This window comes from Peromyscus eremicus, chromosome 1 (genome assembly GCF_949786415.1).
Source record: "Peromyscus eremicus chromosome 1, PerEre_H2_v1, whole genome shotgun sequence".
Classification (NCBI taxonomy): Eukaryota; Metazoa; Chordata; class Mammalia; order Rodentia; family Cricetidae; genus Peromyscus; species Peromyscus eremicus.
Genome location: NC_081416.1, coordinates 184172683 through 184191593, shown reverse-complemented (window position 1 = coordinate 184191593; position 18911 = coordinate 184172683). Strand labels below are relative to the sequence as shown.

The 18911-nt window shown below is 37.7% G+C and overlaps 1 protein-coding gene across 1 annotated transcript in view; it reads left to right on the top strand.

Moving 5' to 3' along the window:
- The first annotated feature begins 11541 nt into the window (after positions 1 to 11541).
- The window catches only part of LOC131903329 (vomeronasal type-2 receptor 116-like), a 28023-nt gene continuing 20653 nt past the window's right edge, over positions 11542 to 18911 (top strand). The window contains exon 1 of the mRNA XM_059253844.1: positions 11542 to 11759. Coding sequence (XP_059109827.1) covers positions 11542 to 11759 — 218 coding nt within the window. The remainder of the gene's footprint in view (positions 11760 to 18911) is intronic.

Below are 18911 nucleotides of genomic sequence, written 5' to 3'. Positions count from 1 at the left end.
TTAAGTAGTCTTTGAGACTGGATCAACTCATCTAGTCATCTCAAAATTGCTCTGAGCACCTTGTAGTTCAAAGCTGATCTGTAGATGATGTTTGTCAGCTTAGTGATGTTATTATTGTCCACGTGGAATTGTTGTTGTGGGGCCCCAACTTCTTCCTGGAAACTTCAGTTGATGTTAGGCCTGGCCGTGAATTCCTGTAGAAAACTGATAAGAGACTCGAACACAAAGACATATATATGTAGCTAATTGAAGCCTTTTTTCTAGAATTAATTAGTACTCTACATGACCATTCATATCTTAACAAAGTTTAAAATGTATATATATATCTATATATCTATATATATTAATCTTGTAAGTTTTGACATAAAATTTATACTTTAAGAAAAGTTTAAAGAATCAGAATAGAATCAAAGAGTTGAGATTAGTAATAGAATAGTCCCTTAATTAATTTGGCTTTTCTCCTGTCTCATAGCAGAAGATGGCTCTTTTATTCTGGCATGATACAGGGAGTTTGCATTTTCCTTTTAACAACATGCTTGAGTTTAAAGAAGGAGAGCCATTCTCCAACTCCAAAGTCAGCTTTAAATTTTAATTGGACTGGGACTATTAGAAGACCAATAGTGTTAAATCTTTAGAGAAAAGCAGAAACAAACATTTAGGAAGACATAAAATTTTTTAGATAATATATACCCATATGCCATTTCACTCTGCTTCCTGGGATAGATGATTTGTCCCTTTTTTTCAGTTGTCTTATTTGTCCAGTGTTCTTTAGATTCCTTAACCTTCATTCTCCTAAAAGACAAAAACAAAAACCTTTCCCCAAGACTAATTTTGGGGATGTTCTTTTTTGGCAAGTTATTATCTGATTAAATGAAAAGACATGTGTTACTGGTATAAGTTAGTTTAAATTGGATGTTCATGTTGGTTGATGAGCTATCATCTCCTCTAATTAAGAGGTTTTTCTTGTTCAAATCGAACCTTTATCAATTTTGATGGTACCCACAACTTATCTTCTCCTGTAGAAACAAAAGCAAAACCTCATCCCCAATGTAACACATACCCTGGTTTCCATTCTGAGGTCAGCACATCCTTAAAGTATATAGGCTGGTTTAATTCTGTAGTTTTTTCTATTATCCAATGTCTCTCTGCAGCTGTTGTTCCTTTCTCATTGGCATTAAGAAAATTCAAAGTTAATAGAGCATTATGCAGTCTATTTCTGGGGGTTTTTGTTACCCCTTTCTGTTTATTTAGCATATCCTTTAGAGTTCTGTTTGATCTTTCTATAACTGCTTGACCTGTAGGATTATGTGGTATGCCTGTAATATGCTTTATATTGTAATAAGCAAAAAACTGTTTCATTTTAACAGAGACATATGACGGAGCATTGTCAGTTTTGATTTGTGCAGGTATACCCATGATGGCCATAACTTCTAGCAAATGAGTGATTACAGAATCAGCTTTTTCAGAACTCAAAGCAGTTGCCCACTGAAATCCTGAATAAGTATCTATAGTGTGGTGTACATATTTCAGTTTTCCAAATTCTGCAAAGTGAAACACGTCCATCTGCCAGATTTCATTCCTTTGAGTACCCTTTCGGTTACATCCTGCTGGTAATGGCGTTTGATTGTAGAAGGAACAAGTAGGACATTTCTTTACTATTTCTTTGGCTTGTTGCCAGATTATGGAAAAATCCTTTTTTAAACCTTTACTATTGACATGATGTTTTTTATGACATTCTGAGGCCTCCATCACATTTCCTATTAATAACTTATCAATCTCATCATTGCCTTGTGCTAGAGGGCCTGGCAGACCAGTATGGGATCGAATGTGAGTTATATATAAAGGATGACTCCTTTTCCTGATTGTATCTTGTAATTGAATAAATAGTGAAGTTAATTCTGAAGCATCAGGGATAAATTCTGCAGTCTCAATATGTAATACTACTCTTTCAGCATACTGAGAGTCAGTTACTATGATGAGAGGTTCTGAAAAATCCATTAATACCAACAGAATAGCATATAATTCTGATTTTTGAACTGAATTATAAGGACTTTGAACCACTTTACTTAAATTTTCTGATTTGTAACCTGCCTTTCCTTGTTTGTTGGCATCTGTATAAAATGGACAAACTCCAGATATGGGCTTTTCCCGTACAATTCGAGGCAAGATCCAATCAGCTCTCTTTATAAGATCAATTCTATCGCTTTTGGGATATTTGCTGTTAATTTCTCCCAAAAAATTACTGCAAGCTCTTTGCCAAGGTTCACTTTCTGTACATAATTTTTCAATGTCCTCCTTAGTTAAAGGTATGACAATTTCTGCTGGGTCTATTCCTGTTAATTGACGAAGTCTCAATTTTCCTTTCCAAATCAAGTCAGAGATTTTTGTCACATAAGTTTTTAATTTTTTATTTGGTTTATTTGGTAAAAATATCCATTCTAATATAATATCTTCCCTCAGCATTAATATTCCTGTAGGAGAATGCCTAGAAGGTAAAATAACCAAAATGCAATCCAGCTTTGGATCAATACGATCCATGTGCCCTTCATGTACTTTCTTTTCTACCAAGGCCAATTCTTTCTCAGCTTCAGGTGATAACTCTCTTGGACTATTTAAGTCCTTGTTACCTTCTAAGGTTTTGAACAAATTATGCAGTTCATCATTTTTTACCCCAGCAATAGTTCGTAGATGAGAAATATTTCCAAATAATCTTTGAAAGTCATTAAGAGTCTGTAGTCTATCTCTCCTAATTTGCACCTTTTGGGGTCTAATTTTTTGTAGCTCTATTTTATATCCTAAATAATTAATAGAATCTCCTCTTTGTATCTTTTCAGGAGCAATTTGTAATCCCCAGCAAGGCAAAATTTTCTTTACGTCTTTAAACATTCTTTCTAAAGTATCTGCATTTGAGTCAGCTAGTAAAATATCATCCATATAATGATAAATTATAGATTTAGGAAATTTTTTACATATCACTTCCAATGGCTGTTGTACAAAATATTGGCACAGAGTTGGGCTATTCAACATTCCCTGTGGGAGGACCCTCCATTGAAATCTTTTAACCGGTTGAGAATTATTATAAGTAGGCACTGTGAAAGCAAATCTTTCTCTGTCTTTTTCTTGTAACGGTATTGAAAAGAAACAGTCTTTTAAATCAATAACTATGAGAGGCCATCCTTTTGGTAACAGAGTAGGCAGAGGAATTCCAGATTGTAGAGAGCCCATTGGCTGAATTACTTTGTTAATTGCTCTAAGGTCGCCGGGCGGTGGTGGCGCACGCCTTTAATCCCAGCACTCGGGAGGCAGAGCCAGGTGGATCTCTGTGAGTTCGAGGCCAGCCTGGGCTACCAAGTGAGTTCCAGGAAAAGGCGCAAAGCTACACAGAGAAACCCTGTCTTGAAAAACCAAAAAAAAAAAAAAAATAAAAAAAAAAAAAAAATAAATAAATAAATTGCTCTAAGGTCTGTTACCATTCTCCATTTACCAGATTTCTTTTTAATAACAAATACAGGAGAATTCCAAGGGCTGGTTGATTCCTCAATATGTTGAGCATTTAACTGTTTTTCTACCAGCTCTTTTAAAGCCTGGAGTTTCTCTGTTGTTAAAGGCCATTGCTGGACCCATACAGGCTTGTCTGTTAACCATTTTAAAGGTAGAGCTGTTGGTGTCTTTGGAAGATCATCAGTTGTTGTGCCCTGTTCTTGTATAATATGGATGGCTGGTGACCACTCAGAATAATGTCTTTTAATATTTCTCTCAGAAACATGTGTTAATTTATGATTTGTTTTTGAGATTGGAGGGATGTTAATCTGAGTATTCCATTGTTGCAACAAGTCTCGACCCCATAAGTTCATAGCTATGTTAGCTATATATGGTTTTAATTTTTTTCTCTGTCCTTTTGGACCTATATACTCGAGCCATCTTGCATTCTGTTTTACCTGAGATAATGTCCCAATTCCTAACAGTTGAACATTTACCTCCTGAAGAGGCCAAGTTGGATGCCAAAATTCTGGTGCAATTATGGTAATGTCCGCACCTGTGTCTACCAGACCAGACAACAAAACATCATTTATTTTTATCGATAATTTTGGTCTTTGTTCATTAATAGAAGTTTGTCAAAAATTTTTTTTTATATTTGTTCCTTGAATTTTTTATCCTCTCTGTTTTATCATCCTGACCAGCATGACTTATTCCAATATGCATTTGGTTATTTAATTGTTCTGGGTAGGGGTTTCCTCTACAACTGCAGGAAAGTTTTGAACTGGATTTGCTGTTGGGGCCTGCATGAGGCCCCTCTGGGAGTTTCCCGAAGACTGAGGCAAAGGATTACCCTGTCTGTCCCTTGTTGATCTACATTCGTTGGTCCAGTGTTTTTTCTTACCACACCTTCTGTATATTCCAGAAGGAAGGGGCATTTTGTTGCCATTGTTCCTTGAAGAAACATTGTTTCTAGGAATGACCTGTTTATAGTCCCTTTTTAAATGTCCTTGTTTTTTACATCTAAAACATCTAACATTCCTCAAACCTTTTGAAATTGTTTTTCCTACCCATGTATCATCATGCTCATGAGCTTCAACATTAACTGTATCTCTAATCCAATCTTTCAAAGGTGCAGATCTTGCCTTTAACGGCCTGATTATTGTTTTGTATGCTTCGTTCACATTCTCAAAGGCCAAAGATTCAATTATTATCTTACTAGCTTCTGAATCCGGGACCCTTCTCTTTATTGCTGAAGCCAGTCTTTGTAAAAAATCTGTGAAAGATTCTTTTGGGCCTTGTACAACCTTTGTAAATGACTCAGTTGTTTTTTTTTTTTGTTTTGTTTTGTTTTGTTTTTTTGGTTCCTCAACTCTGTCCCATGCATTTAAGGCTGCATGCAATGTTTATATGATGTCCAAATTAGGGTTTGGACATCATATAAACATTGTGTTTGTGCTGAAGCATATTGACCTTCTTCAATAAGTTGATCCTGGCAGACTTGTATTCCTTTATCCCTCCACTGCTTTTTTATATTTTTATATTTTATATTTTTTATATTTTTAGCTTCGTCCTTGAACCAAGTTAGCCATTGAAGCCTTTGACTGGGTTCAAGAACAGCTTGTACCAGCTCCCGGCAGTCCTGTGGTACAATCCTATTATATGTTGACCAAGAGTTTAACATTTGCTTTACATATGGGGAATGCATGCCATAAGATACTATTGCCTCCTTAAACCTTCGTAAATCTAACATTTCAATTGGAGCCCAAGTATTTTGTGTAGTCATTTGATCAGGCAACTGCTGTACGGTTACTGGACAAACTAAGGGTGACTGTATGAAAACAGGCTTTCTTTCTGTAACCCTATGATCCAATCTTGAAGCAACTTCACTGTTAGTTTCTTCTGTCTGAGTTTTTACAGGTTTAATAGGTTTTTCTAAAGCTATCATCCTGGCACTTAAATTGACTATCTTTTTAAATAGTAAAATGAGGATAAACATAGTAATAAAATGCATAATTCGATCAACATTAATCTTCTCATATAGCTGTTCCATTGTCAGGCTGTCTAAAATTGCAAACAAAGCCCAATTTTCTTCCAATGTACATTTGTCACGTTGGGCGCCAAATGTAGATGTAACCAACTGTCTTATTAAATAAGAAACACAGAGCCGATTCAGAGAAGAAAGCCAAGAGGTCAGAACCAAGAGCCTTACCCTTCCTGCTTCAGCAATCCTGCTTCAGCCAAAAGAGCTCTTCGAAAAAAAAGGGGCCTACTTCCTGTGTGTATGCCTTCTTATAGTCTAGCTGTTCTGCCTTCTCATTGGTTGTAAACCTAAACACGTGACTGCCTTGTCATTGCCTGTATGTACCGCCCTCCAGGTCCTTAAAGGCGTGCGCCACCACCACCACGCACTTGCTATGGCTCTAAAACTCTGACCCCCAGGCAACTTTATTTATTAACGTACAATTAAAATCCCATTTCAGTACAAGTAAAATACCACCACACCTGCCCATGTACCAGGGATGGGTCCTGATCCCCCTGCCTCGGTGGTCCCCAAACAGTTCAAGCCGAACAACCATCTTCTGTATCCAGAGGACCTAGTCCAGTCCCATGGGGGCTTCACAGCCACTACTCTACAGTTCATGGGCCTCCAATAGTGTGGCCGGTCATCTCTGCCCTTCCCCTCATGATCTCAACATTCCCCTCCTGCACATTCCCTCTTCTCTCTCATCAATTGGATTCCCAGAGCTCAGCTTGGTGCCTGGCCATGGATCTCTGTATCTGCCTCCATCAGTCACTGGACAAAGGCTCTATGATGATAGTTAGGGTATTTGCTAGATCAATCACCAGAGTAGACCAGTCCAGACCACTGCCAGCAGTCCAAAGTGGTGTCATCCTTGTGGGTTCCTGAGAGCCTCCCCAGCACCCTGCCTCTTCCTTTTCCCATGATGTCCTCATCTATCATGGTAACTCCCTCCTTGCCCTCCCGCTCTGTCCCTGTTCCAGCTTGACCCTCCCATTTCCCTATGTTCTCATTCCCCACTCCTTGCCCTCTGCCCCCCACACCCAGTCTGCTCATGTAGATCTCATCCACTTCTCCTTTGCTGGGTCATCCATGTGTCCCTCCTAGGGTCTTTCCCTGTTAGCTAGCCTCTTTGGAGCTGTGGGTTGCAGTCTGGCCATCCCTTTCCTCATATCTGGTATCCACTTATGAGTGAGTACATACTATGTTTGTCCTTCTGAGTCTGCGTTACCTCACTCAGGATGATATTTTCTAGTTCCATCCATTTTCTTGATATCATTGTTTTTTTACTGCTGAGTAGTATTCCATTGTGTATATGTGTCACATTTTCTTTATCTATTGTTCAGTTGAGGGGCATCTAGGTTGTTTACAGGTTCTTGCTATTATGAATAGTGCTGATATGAACATAGTGGAGCATGTGTCCTTGTGGTATGATTGAGCATTCCTTGGGAATATGCCCAAAAGTAGTATAGATGGGTCTTGAGGAAGACTTATTCCCAATTTTCTGAGACACTGCCATACTGATTTCCAGAGTGGCTGTACAAGTTTCCATTCCCACCAAAAGTGGAGGAGTGTTTCCCTTGCTCCATATCCTCTCCATCATAAGCTGTCTTCAATGTTTTTGATCTTAGCCATTCTGACGGGTATAAGATGGTACCTCAGAGTTGTTTTTATTTGCATTTCCCTGATGACTAAGGATGTTGAACAATTCTTTAAATGTCTTTTAGCCATTTGAGAGAATTCTGTTGAGAATTCTCTGTTAAGCTTTGTAGCCCATTTTTTATTAGGGTTGTTAAGTATTTTGAAAGTCTAGCTTTTTGAGTTCTTTCTATATTTTGGAGATCAGCCTTCTGTCAGATATGGGCTTGGTGAAGATCTTTTCCCACTCTGTAGACTGCCGTTTTGTTTTATTGACCGTGACCTTTGCTCTACAAAAGCTTCTCACTTTCAGGAGGTCCCATTTACTAATTGTCGTTCTCAGTGTCTGTGCTATTGGTGTTATATTTAGGAAGTGGTCTCCTGTGCCAATTTGTTCCAGACTACTTCCTACTTTCTCTTCTTTCAAGTTCAGTGTAACTGGATTTATGTTGAGGTCTTTGATCCACTTTGACTTGAGTTTTGTGCATGGTGACAGATATGGATCTATTTGCAATCTTCTGCATGTTGACATCCAGTTATCCCAGCACCATTTGTTGAAGATGCTTTCTTTTTTCCATGGTATAGTTTTGGCTTCTTTGTCAAAATCATTTGTTCATAGGTGTGTGGATTAATTTCAGGGTCTTCAACTTGATTCCATTGGTCCACATATCAGTTTTTATGCCAGAACCAAGCTGTTTTTTATTACTATAGCTCTATAGTAGAGCTTGATGTCGGGGATCATGATGCCTCCAGAGGTTGCTTTATTGTACAGGATTCTTTTAGCTATTCTAGGGGTTTTTTCATATAAAGTTAAGTATTGTTCTTTAACAGGAATATTTTCTGCATTACATAAGCTAGAAAACCTTAAAAATGGATGAATGTCTAGATTTAGTCAAACCACAAAAATTAAACTTAGAAAAAAAAATCAACAACCTAAACATACCTATAGCAAATGAAGAGATTGAAAAATCTTTTCAACTATGGAGAATTGAGGGTCAGACAGATTCATAGAAGAATCCTACCAGACATTCAAAGAAGTTCTACAGCCAGTACTTCTGAAAATCCAAAATATAAAACAGAAGAAACACTGCTCAAACTCCTTCAACAAGATCTGTATCAGTCTAATACCTAAAACAGCAACAACAAAAAGTACAGTCAAATATACCTGATAAACATAGGCTGAAAAACACAATGAAATACTTGCAATCAGACATACATCATAACAAAGCTGACTTTATCCCTGAAAGGCAAAGATGGTTCAACATATGCATGTCAATAAGTGTAATAAACCACATAAACAAAACTTAGAAGCAAAAATTATATAGTCATTCCAAAATTTTGTGACAAAATCCAACATGCCTTCAGGTTAAAAGTCATAGAGAATGTAGGGCTAGAGGAAACAACTCAACACAATACAAGTTAAATATGAGAAACCCACAGACAACTTCATCCCAAATAGAAAAAAGCATGAAGCATTGACACTGAAGTCAGGAACAGGACAGAGATGTCCACTCTCTCCACTGCTTTACAGAACTGTGTTGGAGTACTACCTGGAGCAAGAAGGCAAGAGAAGAAAGTCAAAAGGGCACAGAGTGAAAAAGAAGTCAAAGTATCCATATTTGTGAATGACATGATGCTATACAGTAGAGATGCCAAAAGTTCTACACAGAGAATCGACTTGCTCAAATAAATATCTTTTCTATACATCAATAACAAATGCACAGAGAAGAAATTCATAAACATACTCCCATTCACAAGAGTCTCAGTAACTATCTAGTAATAAATCTAACCAAAGAAGTGAAGGAACTCTACAATGAAAACTTCTAACCTCTTAAGAAAGAGACAGAGAAAGACAGTAGAAAATAGAAAGACACCCCGTGTTCATGGGTTGGTAAAATTAACACTGTGAAAATCACCATTTTAGCAAAAGGTATTTTGTTACTGTAATCCCAATCAGAATCGCCATCGCCTTCTTCACACAATCAGCAAAAAATTATCCTAAAATTCATATGGACTCACAAACAGCCCCAGACAGCCCAAATAATTAAAAAAAAGAATAATACAGAGGTAATCACATGCCAGATCTTAAGATAAATCACAGAGCCATAGTAATAAAAACATTATCCACTGGCAGGAAAACATCCATATTTGACAAAGGTGTCAAAAACATATGCTAGAGAAAAGAAAACATCTTCGACTAATAGTGCTGAGAAAATTGGATATCCACATGTGGAAGAATGAAATTAGACTAGTATCTGTCACCTTACATAAAAACAAATTCCAAATTGATTAGAGACCTAAACCTGAAACTGCTAGAAGGATGTATGGGCAGTACCCTACATGATATTCATGTAGGAAAGGACTTTCTGAATAGGCCTCCATTTGCCCAAAAATTATAGCCAACAGCCTACAAGCAGAATTTCATAAAACTATTTTCTACATGGCTAAAGGAACAATCCCCCAGGTAAAAAAAAGACCTACAGTATGGCAGAGTCAAAAACAAAAATAAAACAAGAAACAAATGACCAATTCAAAAAAGTGGGCTTGGGACCTATACAGAGAGTTATAAAAAGAAGAAAAAATGGTCAAGAAATCTCCAAAAACAATCATCATTCTTAGCTATAAGGGAAGTTCAAATCAAAAGAATTTTGAGCCAGCATGACAAAGATAATCAGAGCATTGGCCAACAAATGTTAGTGGTGGTACAATCCTACTCAAACCGTGGAATCCTCATGGAGTGGAGGTAGAGCGGCAGGAAGGTCTCCTGCAGCCAGACTACAAAAGTAGACAAGGGCAAGAAGGAGAGTGAACCTCCTCTAACTTAGCCCAGTAATATTGACTCATTACTATCAAGAGGAAGCCATTATTTCCACAATGATTCACATTCTATGTTGTGCATAGTTTTCATTGTGGTCACCTTTATGTTAGCATGCATCATGGTTGTCATGTCACGTACAGTAGAATCATGGACTTAACTGTAGCATGAATCTTAAATGGTCTAATTAATAAGAACAAACCTGGAGCCAGGTATTGGGGTGAACACTGAAAGATCAGAGAAGCAGAACAAGCTACAGCTACCTCACCTTGGCAATTCCTCAGCTGATCCTGTTTCCTCAGACTGGAAGCCTCTGTGTCCTCACCCAAATAGATCTCAGCTGAACTGCTGCTCAAAAGCCTAAAAGCTTAACCAGCTTTAGTTTCTGGTCCTCTTGATTTACATACCTTTCTGCTCCTGCCATCACTTCCTGGGATTAAAGTCATGAGTCATCATGCCTGGCTGTTTCTAGTGTGGCCTTGAACTCACAGAAATCCAGAGGGATCTCTGCCTCTGGAATGCTAGGATTAAAGACGTGTGTGCCACCATTTTCTGACCTCTATATCTAGTGGATGCTCTGTTCTCTGACCTCAGATAAATTTATTAGGGTGCACAATATTTTGGGGAACACAATATCACCACACTGAACTCATTCCTGTGCTTATGGAAAGAGCGTCCTTCTCTGACAGGTTTGCTCAGTGTTTGGAGGGGTGAGAACCTAATGTATTTCTAAGGTATTATAATTCTTAATGAAACTATGTTCTCAGACATAAACAGTGGGTAGACCCAATGTTCTAGGATTAGGGAATATCATGACAATATGTTGATTCAATGCTTCACAGCGGATAAAAGCATATAACAGAGAGTCAAAGTTCAGACTCAAACAGGAAACTTGATTTCTGTATTAGCATGAAGTTGATATTTAAAAATCAATTTGTCAGAACCATTAGTTTCATCAAAAACAGACACAAACTGTTTAGAGTGGGACATGGACATAATTTTGGCGTTCACACATACATCTGTAGAAAAAGGAACACTCTGTGACTCATGGAAAACAAAACTAGGATGGAGAGTCTCCAGTTCTGCAGCACATGGTGTCTGCTATTGTGACTAAGTCAGACCTGCCATGGGCCCTTTTTGACCCTTTCCCCTTTTATCTCCTATGGTATCATCTGGTGTAAAAAAGTTTGTATCACCATAAATGGCTTTCCCATGGATAGTTTCTTGGTTCACATATGTGGCAGTATCCACTAAGATAATTTCATGTCTTGGGACTCGTTCTCTATGGTCTTGGATGAAATCATACTGCCTGTGGCTGGAGAGAATCCTAAAAACTATTCTTGTATATGTTTTTTGTTATTCTGAATGTAAGGCCTCAGATTCAGTGCCTGAGGGAAGAAATTATTGGGTAATTCCACAGGGGAGTGAAGAGTCCTGTCAGAAAAGATGTGGGATGATTCAAGAGATAGCTCCAGTCACTAATAAAATTATAAACAAACACTTACACACACATGAACTATGTATATACGAACTGAACAATGCAGAGACCTTCTTACCATACTCATGATTGGGCAGATACCTTGTTAATATGCTGTTATCTTGGATATGCATCTCTTGCTTTTTGCAAATTCCTATTCTTGTGTGCTCCTACAGAAGCAGCAGTGAGTGCTTAGTCAGAATGAATTACCGTTTGTCTGGTGAAGGAAATGTGGTGATTGTTGGATTTTTCCCTGCTTATGCTGTCTACCCGCTCAACAAAACAATTGATTGGAGAATGACTACATTTAACAGAGATTTTATGGTCGAGTAAGTCTTTTATTCATTTATTCCTTTCCAAGGTTTGGCATTCATATGCCCTAAGGGAAGTACATATTCAAATAGTATTATCTCTTTACCCCACTAAGACATTTCCTCTTTTCCACTCTTAGATCTTTTTTGTGGTGCTGTCTTCCTAGTGATTATTCTGGTATTTTCAAAAGTGAAGAAGGAATTTAAGTTTTATTCATTTTTCTTTTTTGCTGTAGACACTTGGAATTTCCCCCCATATTCTCTGCCATTCCTGTAACTCCTCAGGATTTGGATGTTTGCAATGCTAGAAATGCAAGGAAAGGAGTATATAATAGAGGATTGACAGAATATTTGAGGGGACTCTAGAAGTCTAGCTGTGCTCCTATGAGAAGGGATGATGTCACTAAAGTTATTGGCCAGCAATTTCCTTCTTTGTGGGTAGGGTGACAACTATTGTCTGTTTTTGCTACTGAAGATTTTGGAGCAGGAATGTCAGAAGTAGACACTGAGACCTACTACTCTCTGCTTTAGAAATGCCTTCATCTGTTTCAGATTCTTTTATATGACTTTTAGTATTTGTATTCTTTTTAATATTTGTATTATTTACCTGTTTGTATATATATCCAATGTGTTTGTTCATTGTTATGAATGTGTTTCTGTGCAAACATTTTTTTGTGATGGGGACCCTGAAAAATGTTTCTAGGCATTCTCAAAGATACAGGATTAAGACATAGTGTCTGACAAGTCTGCTTGAGTATCTTCAGTCCTGATAAAGAGAAACAATCATGTACGTTAGGATTTAAAAGAAGTCAGATGTATTTTATCCCAGGATGTCATGGACATAGATGTGGGTAACCACATAATAAGTATCAGAAAATGAGAAGTACAGCTCACACTCAAGTGTGAACTCAACAAAGGCAACATGGAAATATATATTCAAAAATTAGATTGGAGGCAATTGGTAGAAAACCACCTGAAACAAATACAGGACTGATGGATTGTTGTCCTTGTGGCATTACTCTATCTGCTGACATATGGCTGTGGAGTAAGTCATCAGTTCATCAGTGGAAGAGAAAAAGTGTTTAAGGGTGAAACATCATTTGAAATAAAAATATTGTAATATTAGTAATATTAGTTTGAAATGGACATATCAAAGGCAGCTCGGGAAATTTAAAAATTGGCAACTAGACAAAATGTTCTGTGGAAGAGTCGACTGGCTCTAGGGATCATTGCTTACTTCATGTAAGGTACAGCATTGTATGGTCTACCAGACATTTGACCTTGCATGTCAGAAGGAAACTCTTGTGCTCTACAGCAGATGGTGTCCCTGTTCCTCCTCTTCTCTGCTTTGCAATCTCAGAAGCTCAGGCACCACTGAGCATTAGCCTGAGTCCCTCTTCAGGTTGCACAGCAGCAATCCCACACCTGCAAAGATCACACTTGTAATTACCTGAGCTCTCTGTGGCTGGCTTGTCTAATAAATACAAGAAGAGAGTACTGTGTCAATGTGATTTGTTATCTTATGAAGTCAGAAAGAAACTAAAATAAACTTACAAAAGCTATAAGCAAATGACATATTTGATTTAGACAAGCCATTTTCAATTTGTGCTTTTCAAAGAGAGTGAGACACATGCAAACATATTCACTTTAAGGTTTCCAACTTATTTCATGCTTTTTATAAAATTTTTACGTGTGAGGAACTATGTGTATAATTTGAAAGAAACATTGTTCAGTCTTTCTTCACCTAATTTCCTCATCTTGGCTGCATAAATATATTTACCTCAAGTACTGTAATTACGAAAGACCATAAGTTGTGCAGCTAGCATTATTTTATATGACACTAATTTTGTGTAGTCTAAATTTCTAATTGGATTTTACTTTCTTGTCAAAATTAGGAAGATGGTAAATGAATATTTGATAGGTACTGAATAATGTCTAATAGGTACAAAACATGTCTACCATCTGATTAAAGCATATCAATATACATAAGCACATGTTGATGCATACTATAGAATCTTTTACGCATGGTGGTTAATTTCCCTCCAAAGTAATAATGACAGTTTCTCTCACTGTGTTGGAGTGGTTTTCCTTAACACTAACTTAAAAATATGGCTGACTTAGGATGTCCAAGTTGCATTGTATTAGTTATGTGAGCATTTATAAATTAATAACTTAAAACAATTCATGTTTTAGAAGAATATGAAAAGTCAGATTTTTAACATTTTTTCTAATTTACTATTGATATTTTCCTTTTTTCAGTTTTTTTCAAATTAAAGGACATAAATATCTACTTATTTGTTATTTGAAAACACTTTCACACTGTAATGTTTATTTTAAATACGTACACTATGTCATACTGAAAGTGTAAAATAACACAAACTTTTAGTTGTACAAGGTATATTTATTAGTAATCAAAACTGTACTTTTCAGAAATACACATATTTCCTGCTTTGTTCTAAAATTATTTGCACTGATTTCTTTAAGTTTTGCATTGTCATAGTTATTAGTAATACATGTTAATATTTTTATCATGATATCAGTATCTATTTAGGAGGTAGAGGATGATAATTCATCATATGTAAAAATGTGCAGCGATTAAACTATGGAATGTAACATGTCCTCCTTTTCAACTTTATTTATATTTGTTGTCCATTTTATGACAATCCATGTCCTATCAGAACCAAGCATCTTACTGGGTGTCATGGTGGTTCATGCCTTGAATATGAGCATTTGTGAGGCACACACAGGTGAACCTATATTTTCAAGGCAAGCGTGGACTACAACATAGAAATTCTGGAACACACAAATAATTATATTGAGTACTGTTTGAGAAATATGTTTTTAGATTCTCTTACTTTATAGCTAGAACTAGTAAAACAACATAGTTTGTAAATAACTTTTAGTGAACATTCATATTTAATAATATTTGGAAAGGATATATATCCCTCTTGAGTTGCCCACAGTGTGTTTGTATCTTGGTACCCAGGAGAACAAAACACCAAGCTCTAAGCTGTGTGCTCACAATGAGATGGAGAACCATTGTCCCATTTAGTTTTGCATTGTGTACATAGTGCATATAAACATAAAGGAGTCCTTTATTTATATTGTATAATTGCTGCAGATGTAAAAAAAAAGGTTTTAAACTAACATAGTTTGTATTAAAATTTTCTGCTCAAAATTTTGAGTCTCAAATCCCATTGGTTGGTAGAAAATAGATGATTCCTGGGCCAGAATGCTCATATTTCAAAGATATTTTGCAAGTATTGTTTCATGTGGGTGGCTTATTGCAGGCTGCTGTGTGCATAGTGGACAAACAGTACTTTCTGTAAACATGCCTTCTAACTAGAGCTTTACAAGGGCGTAAGGTGTGTTAAATGTACAGATAAAACTGACTTATGATGTCCTTTAACTTCAGAATTTCTCTATTTACTTTTTTCCCTGTTATCAGTCTATTGCTGAAATTGGGATATTGAAATGACCCATCATCTGTCTGCTGAGGTTGATTTGTGTTTTAAAATCTAAAACTGTTTTGTCAGTGAAGTTGAGGACTCCTGTATTTGATGTGTGTATGATTAGGATTATAATCACTTATTGTTGGATTTTTCCTTGAATGAGCAGAAATTACAGTTCACTATCTCTTCTGAATAGGTTTTCTTTGATATCTGTTTTGCCATATTTTGGAACAGTTATGCCTGCTTAGATTTGTGGGTTTTTTATTTTCAGTACAACCCAACTGCAGTTTTCCCCCCACTCATTCCTCCCAGTTCCCCTCTTTTTCTCTCCCCTGGATCCACTCCTCCTCCATTTCCCTTCAGAAAAGAGCAGGCCTCCCTGGAATATCAGCCCAATAGGGCATAACAAGATAAAACAAGACTACCCACATGCCCTCATATCAAGACTGAGAGAGGTAACCCAGTAGGAGGAAAGGGGTCCCAAAAGCAAATGAAAATCAAAGACACTCCCACTCCCACTGTTAGGGGTCCCACAAAACAGCAAGCCAACAACCATAAAATACATGCAGAGGACCTATTGCAGACTCATGCAGCCTTTGTGATTGCTGCTTCAGTCTCTGTGAGCCCCTATGAGCCCTGCTTAGTTGATTCTGTGGGATCTTGTTTTCATGGTGTTCTTGACCCCTCTGTCTACTATAATTCTTCCTCACCCAATTGCATGGAATTTCCCAAGCTCCAAGAGGAGGGAACCAATAGAGATCTCCAATTTGGGCTTGTTCTCTCTGACTAATGTTTGGCTATGGGTACCCACATCTGCTCCCATCAGCTGCCAGTGAAGGACTCTCTAATGACAGTTGGCCTAGGCATCATGTATGAGTTTAGCAGAATATCATCAGGAATCATTTAATTGATTTTTTTCCATATTTTAAGTCTCTGACTATCCAACCTCAAGTTCTTAGTCATCCAGACAGTGTCAGGCATGGGCTCCCTTGATGTGAGATGTTCTCTATGTTGTGAATATGTGTTGCTCTGATTGGCTGATAAATAAAATGCTGATTGGCCAGTAGCCAGGCAGGAAGTATAGATGGGATTAACAGACAAGCAGAATGCTAGAAAAAGGAAGGCTGAATCAGAAGACGCCAGCCCACCATCTAGGGAGCAGCATTTAATAGCATACAGGTAAAGCCATGGAAAACGTGGTGACATATAGATTAACAGAAATGGGCTAGTCAGTAGTTAGCCTGAACTAACGGATGAGCAATTTTAATTAATATAAGCTTCTGAGTGATTATTTTAAAAGTGGCTGTGGGGTCCATGGGGCTGGGCAGGACCAGAGAAAACTTTAGCTACACTCTCTCTCATGGCTTAGGCCTCAAATTAGACAAGTCTTTAGTTGGCCAATGTGACAAATTCTACATCACCACTGCCCCAGCACATCTTGAAAGTAGGAGAAATTAAAAGTCGAAGATTTTTTGGCTTGGTTGGTGTCTTATTCCCACCACTGGAAAGCTTGCCTGGTTACTGAAAATGGTCAATTTGGACCCATGTCCTCCATTACTAGGAGTCCTGCCTAGGGTCACCAACATAAAATCCTGGGAGTTTCTACTGGACTAGGTTGCCCCCCTAATGTTGTGCACCAATTCCAGTCATCTCTCCCAGTACTCTCTCCCTCCATACCTCCCCTGTAGCTGGAGAATTTCTCTCCAGCTCCCACCACCAAGTCCCGCCAGTCCCAGAGCCCACTTATAAAATAAACACACAGACTCTTACATTATTTAAACTGCTTGGCCATTAGCTCAGGCCTGTCATTGTCTAGCTCTTACTCTTATATTTAGCCCATTTTTATTAATCTTTACTTTGCCACATGGCTCATGGCTTACTGGTACTTTACATCTTCCTTGTCCTGGCGGCGGTCTCCAGGCAGTCTCCCTCTTCCCTTCCTGTTCCCTCAATTCTCTTCTCTGTTAGTCCCGCCTATACTACCTGTCTGGCTATTGGCCAATCAGAGTTTATTTACATATAGCAATATCCACAGCACTCCCCCCAGCCTGATCCCTCCTGTTTGGATGCCCATTCCTACCCTTCACTCCTTGTCCACCCAGAAAATCTATTTAATTTTATTTTCCCAGGGAGATCCATGTGTCCCCATTTGAGCCCTCCTTGTTACTTAGCCTTGATGCATGATTACCATTTACTTAATAACTAATATCTGTAACTATAAGTGAGTATATATTATGTTTGTCTTTTGGGGTCCATGTTACCTCACAAAGGATTATTTTTTTCTAATTGCATTTAGTTGCCTGCAAATTTCATGATATCATTTTTTTCTAACAGCTGGATATTACTCCATTGCATGAACATATATCAAACTTTCTTTATTCATTCTTTGGTTGAGGGACATCTAGATTGTTTCCAGCTTCTGACTATTATGAATAAAGTCACAATGAACATCATTGAGCAAGTATCATTGTGGTAGGATAGAGCATCCTTTAGGTACACATCCAAGAGTGGTATAGCTGGGTTTTGAGGTAGGTCAATTCCGAGTTTTCTGAGGAAACGGCATATTGATTTCCAAAGTTGCTATACAAGTTTAAACTTCCACCAGCAATGGAGGAGTGTTGCCCTTGTTCCACATTCTTGCCTGCAAGAGCTGTCACTTGTGTTATTGATCTTATCCATTCTGACCAGTGTAAGATAGAATCTCCAAGTCATTTTGATTTGCATTCCCCTGATGGCTGAGGTTGTTAAACATTCTTTAAGTGTTTCTCAGCCACTTTGGGTTCTTCTTTGGTTAATTGTCAGTTTAGCTCTGTACCCAACTTTTTAATTGGATTATTTGGTTTGTTCATGTCTAGTTTCTTGAGTTCTTCATATATTTTGGATATTAGCCCACTATCCGAAGTAAAGTTGGTGAAAACCTTTTCCCATTCTGTAGGATGCCATTGTGTCCTGTTGACAGTGTTACTTACATTACAGAACATTTTTAGTTCCATGATGTCCCATTTATTAATTGTTGATCTTAATGCCAGGACTAGTTTTTGGTGTTCTGTTTAGGAAGTCATTTCCTGTGTCAATGCATTAAAGGCTACTCCACACTTACTCTTCTATTATCTTCAATGTGTTTAGTTTTATTTTAATGTTTTTGATACATTTGAATTTGAATTTTGTACAGGGGGATAAATATGGAACAATTTGCATTCCTCTACATGCAGACATCTAGTTAGGCAAGCACCATTTGTTGAAGATACTTTCTGCTGTGGGATGTTCTGTATGGCAAATGTGTTGCTAATTAGTCAATAAATAAAACACTGATTGGCCATTGGCTAGGCAGGAAGTGTAGGCGGGACAAGGAGGAGAATAAAGCTGGGAAGTGGAAGGCTGAGTCGGAAAGACACTGCCAGCCACCAAGATGACAAACAGCATATGAAGACATCGGTAAGCCAGGAGCCATGTGGCAAGGTATAGATTTATAAAAATGGATTAATTTAAGCTGAAAGAACAGTTAGCAAGAAGCCTGCCATGGCCATACAGTTTGTAACCAATATAAGTCTCTGTGTTTACTTGGTCGGGTCTGAGGCTGTGGGACTGGCCGGTGAGAGAGATTTGTCCTGACTGTGGGCCAGGCAGGAAAACTCTAGCTACAACTTTCTTTTTTTCATTGTGTAATTCTGGATTCTTCATCAAAAATCAGGTGTCCAGAAAATTTTAATCATACAAG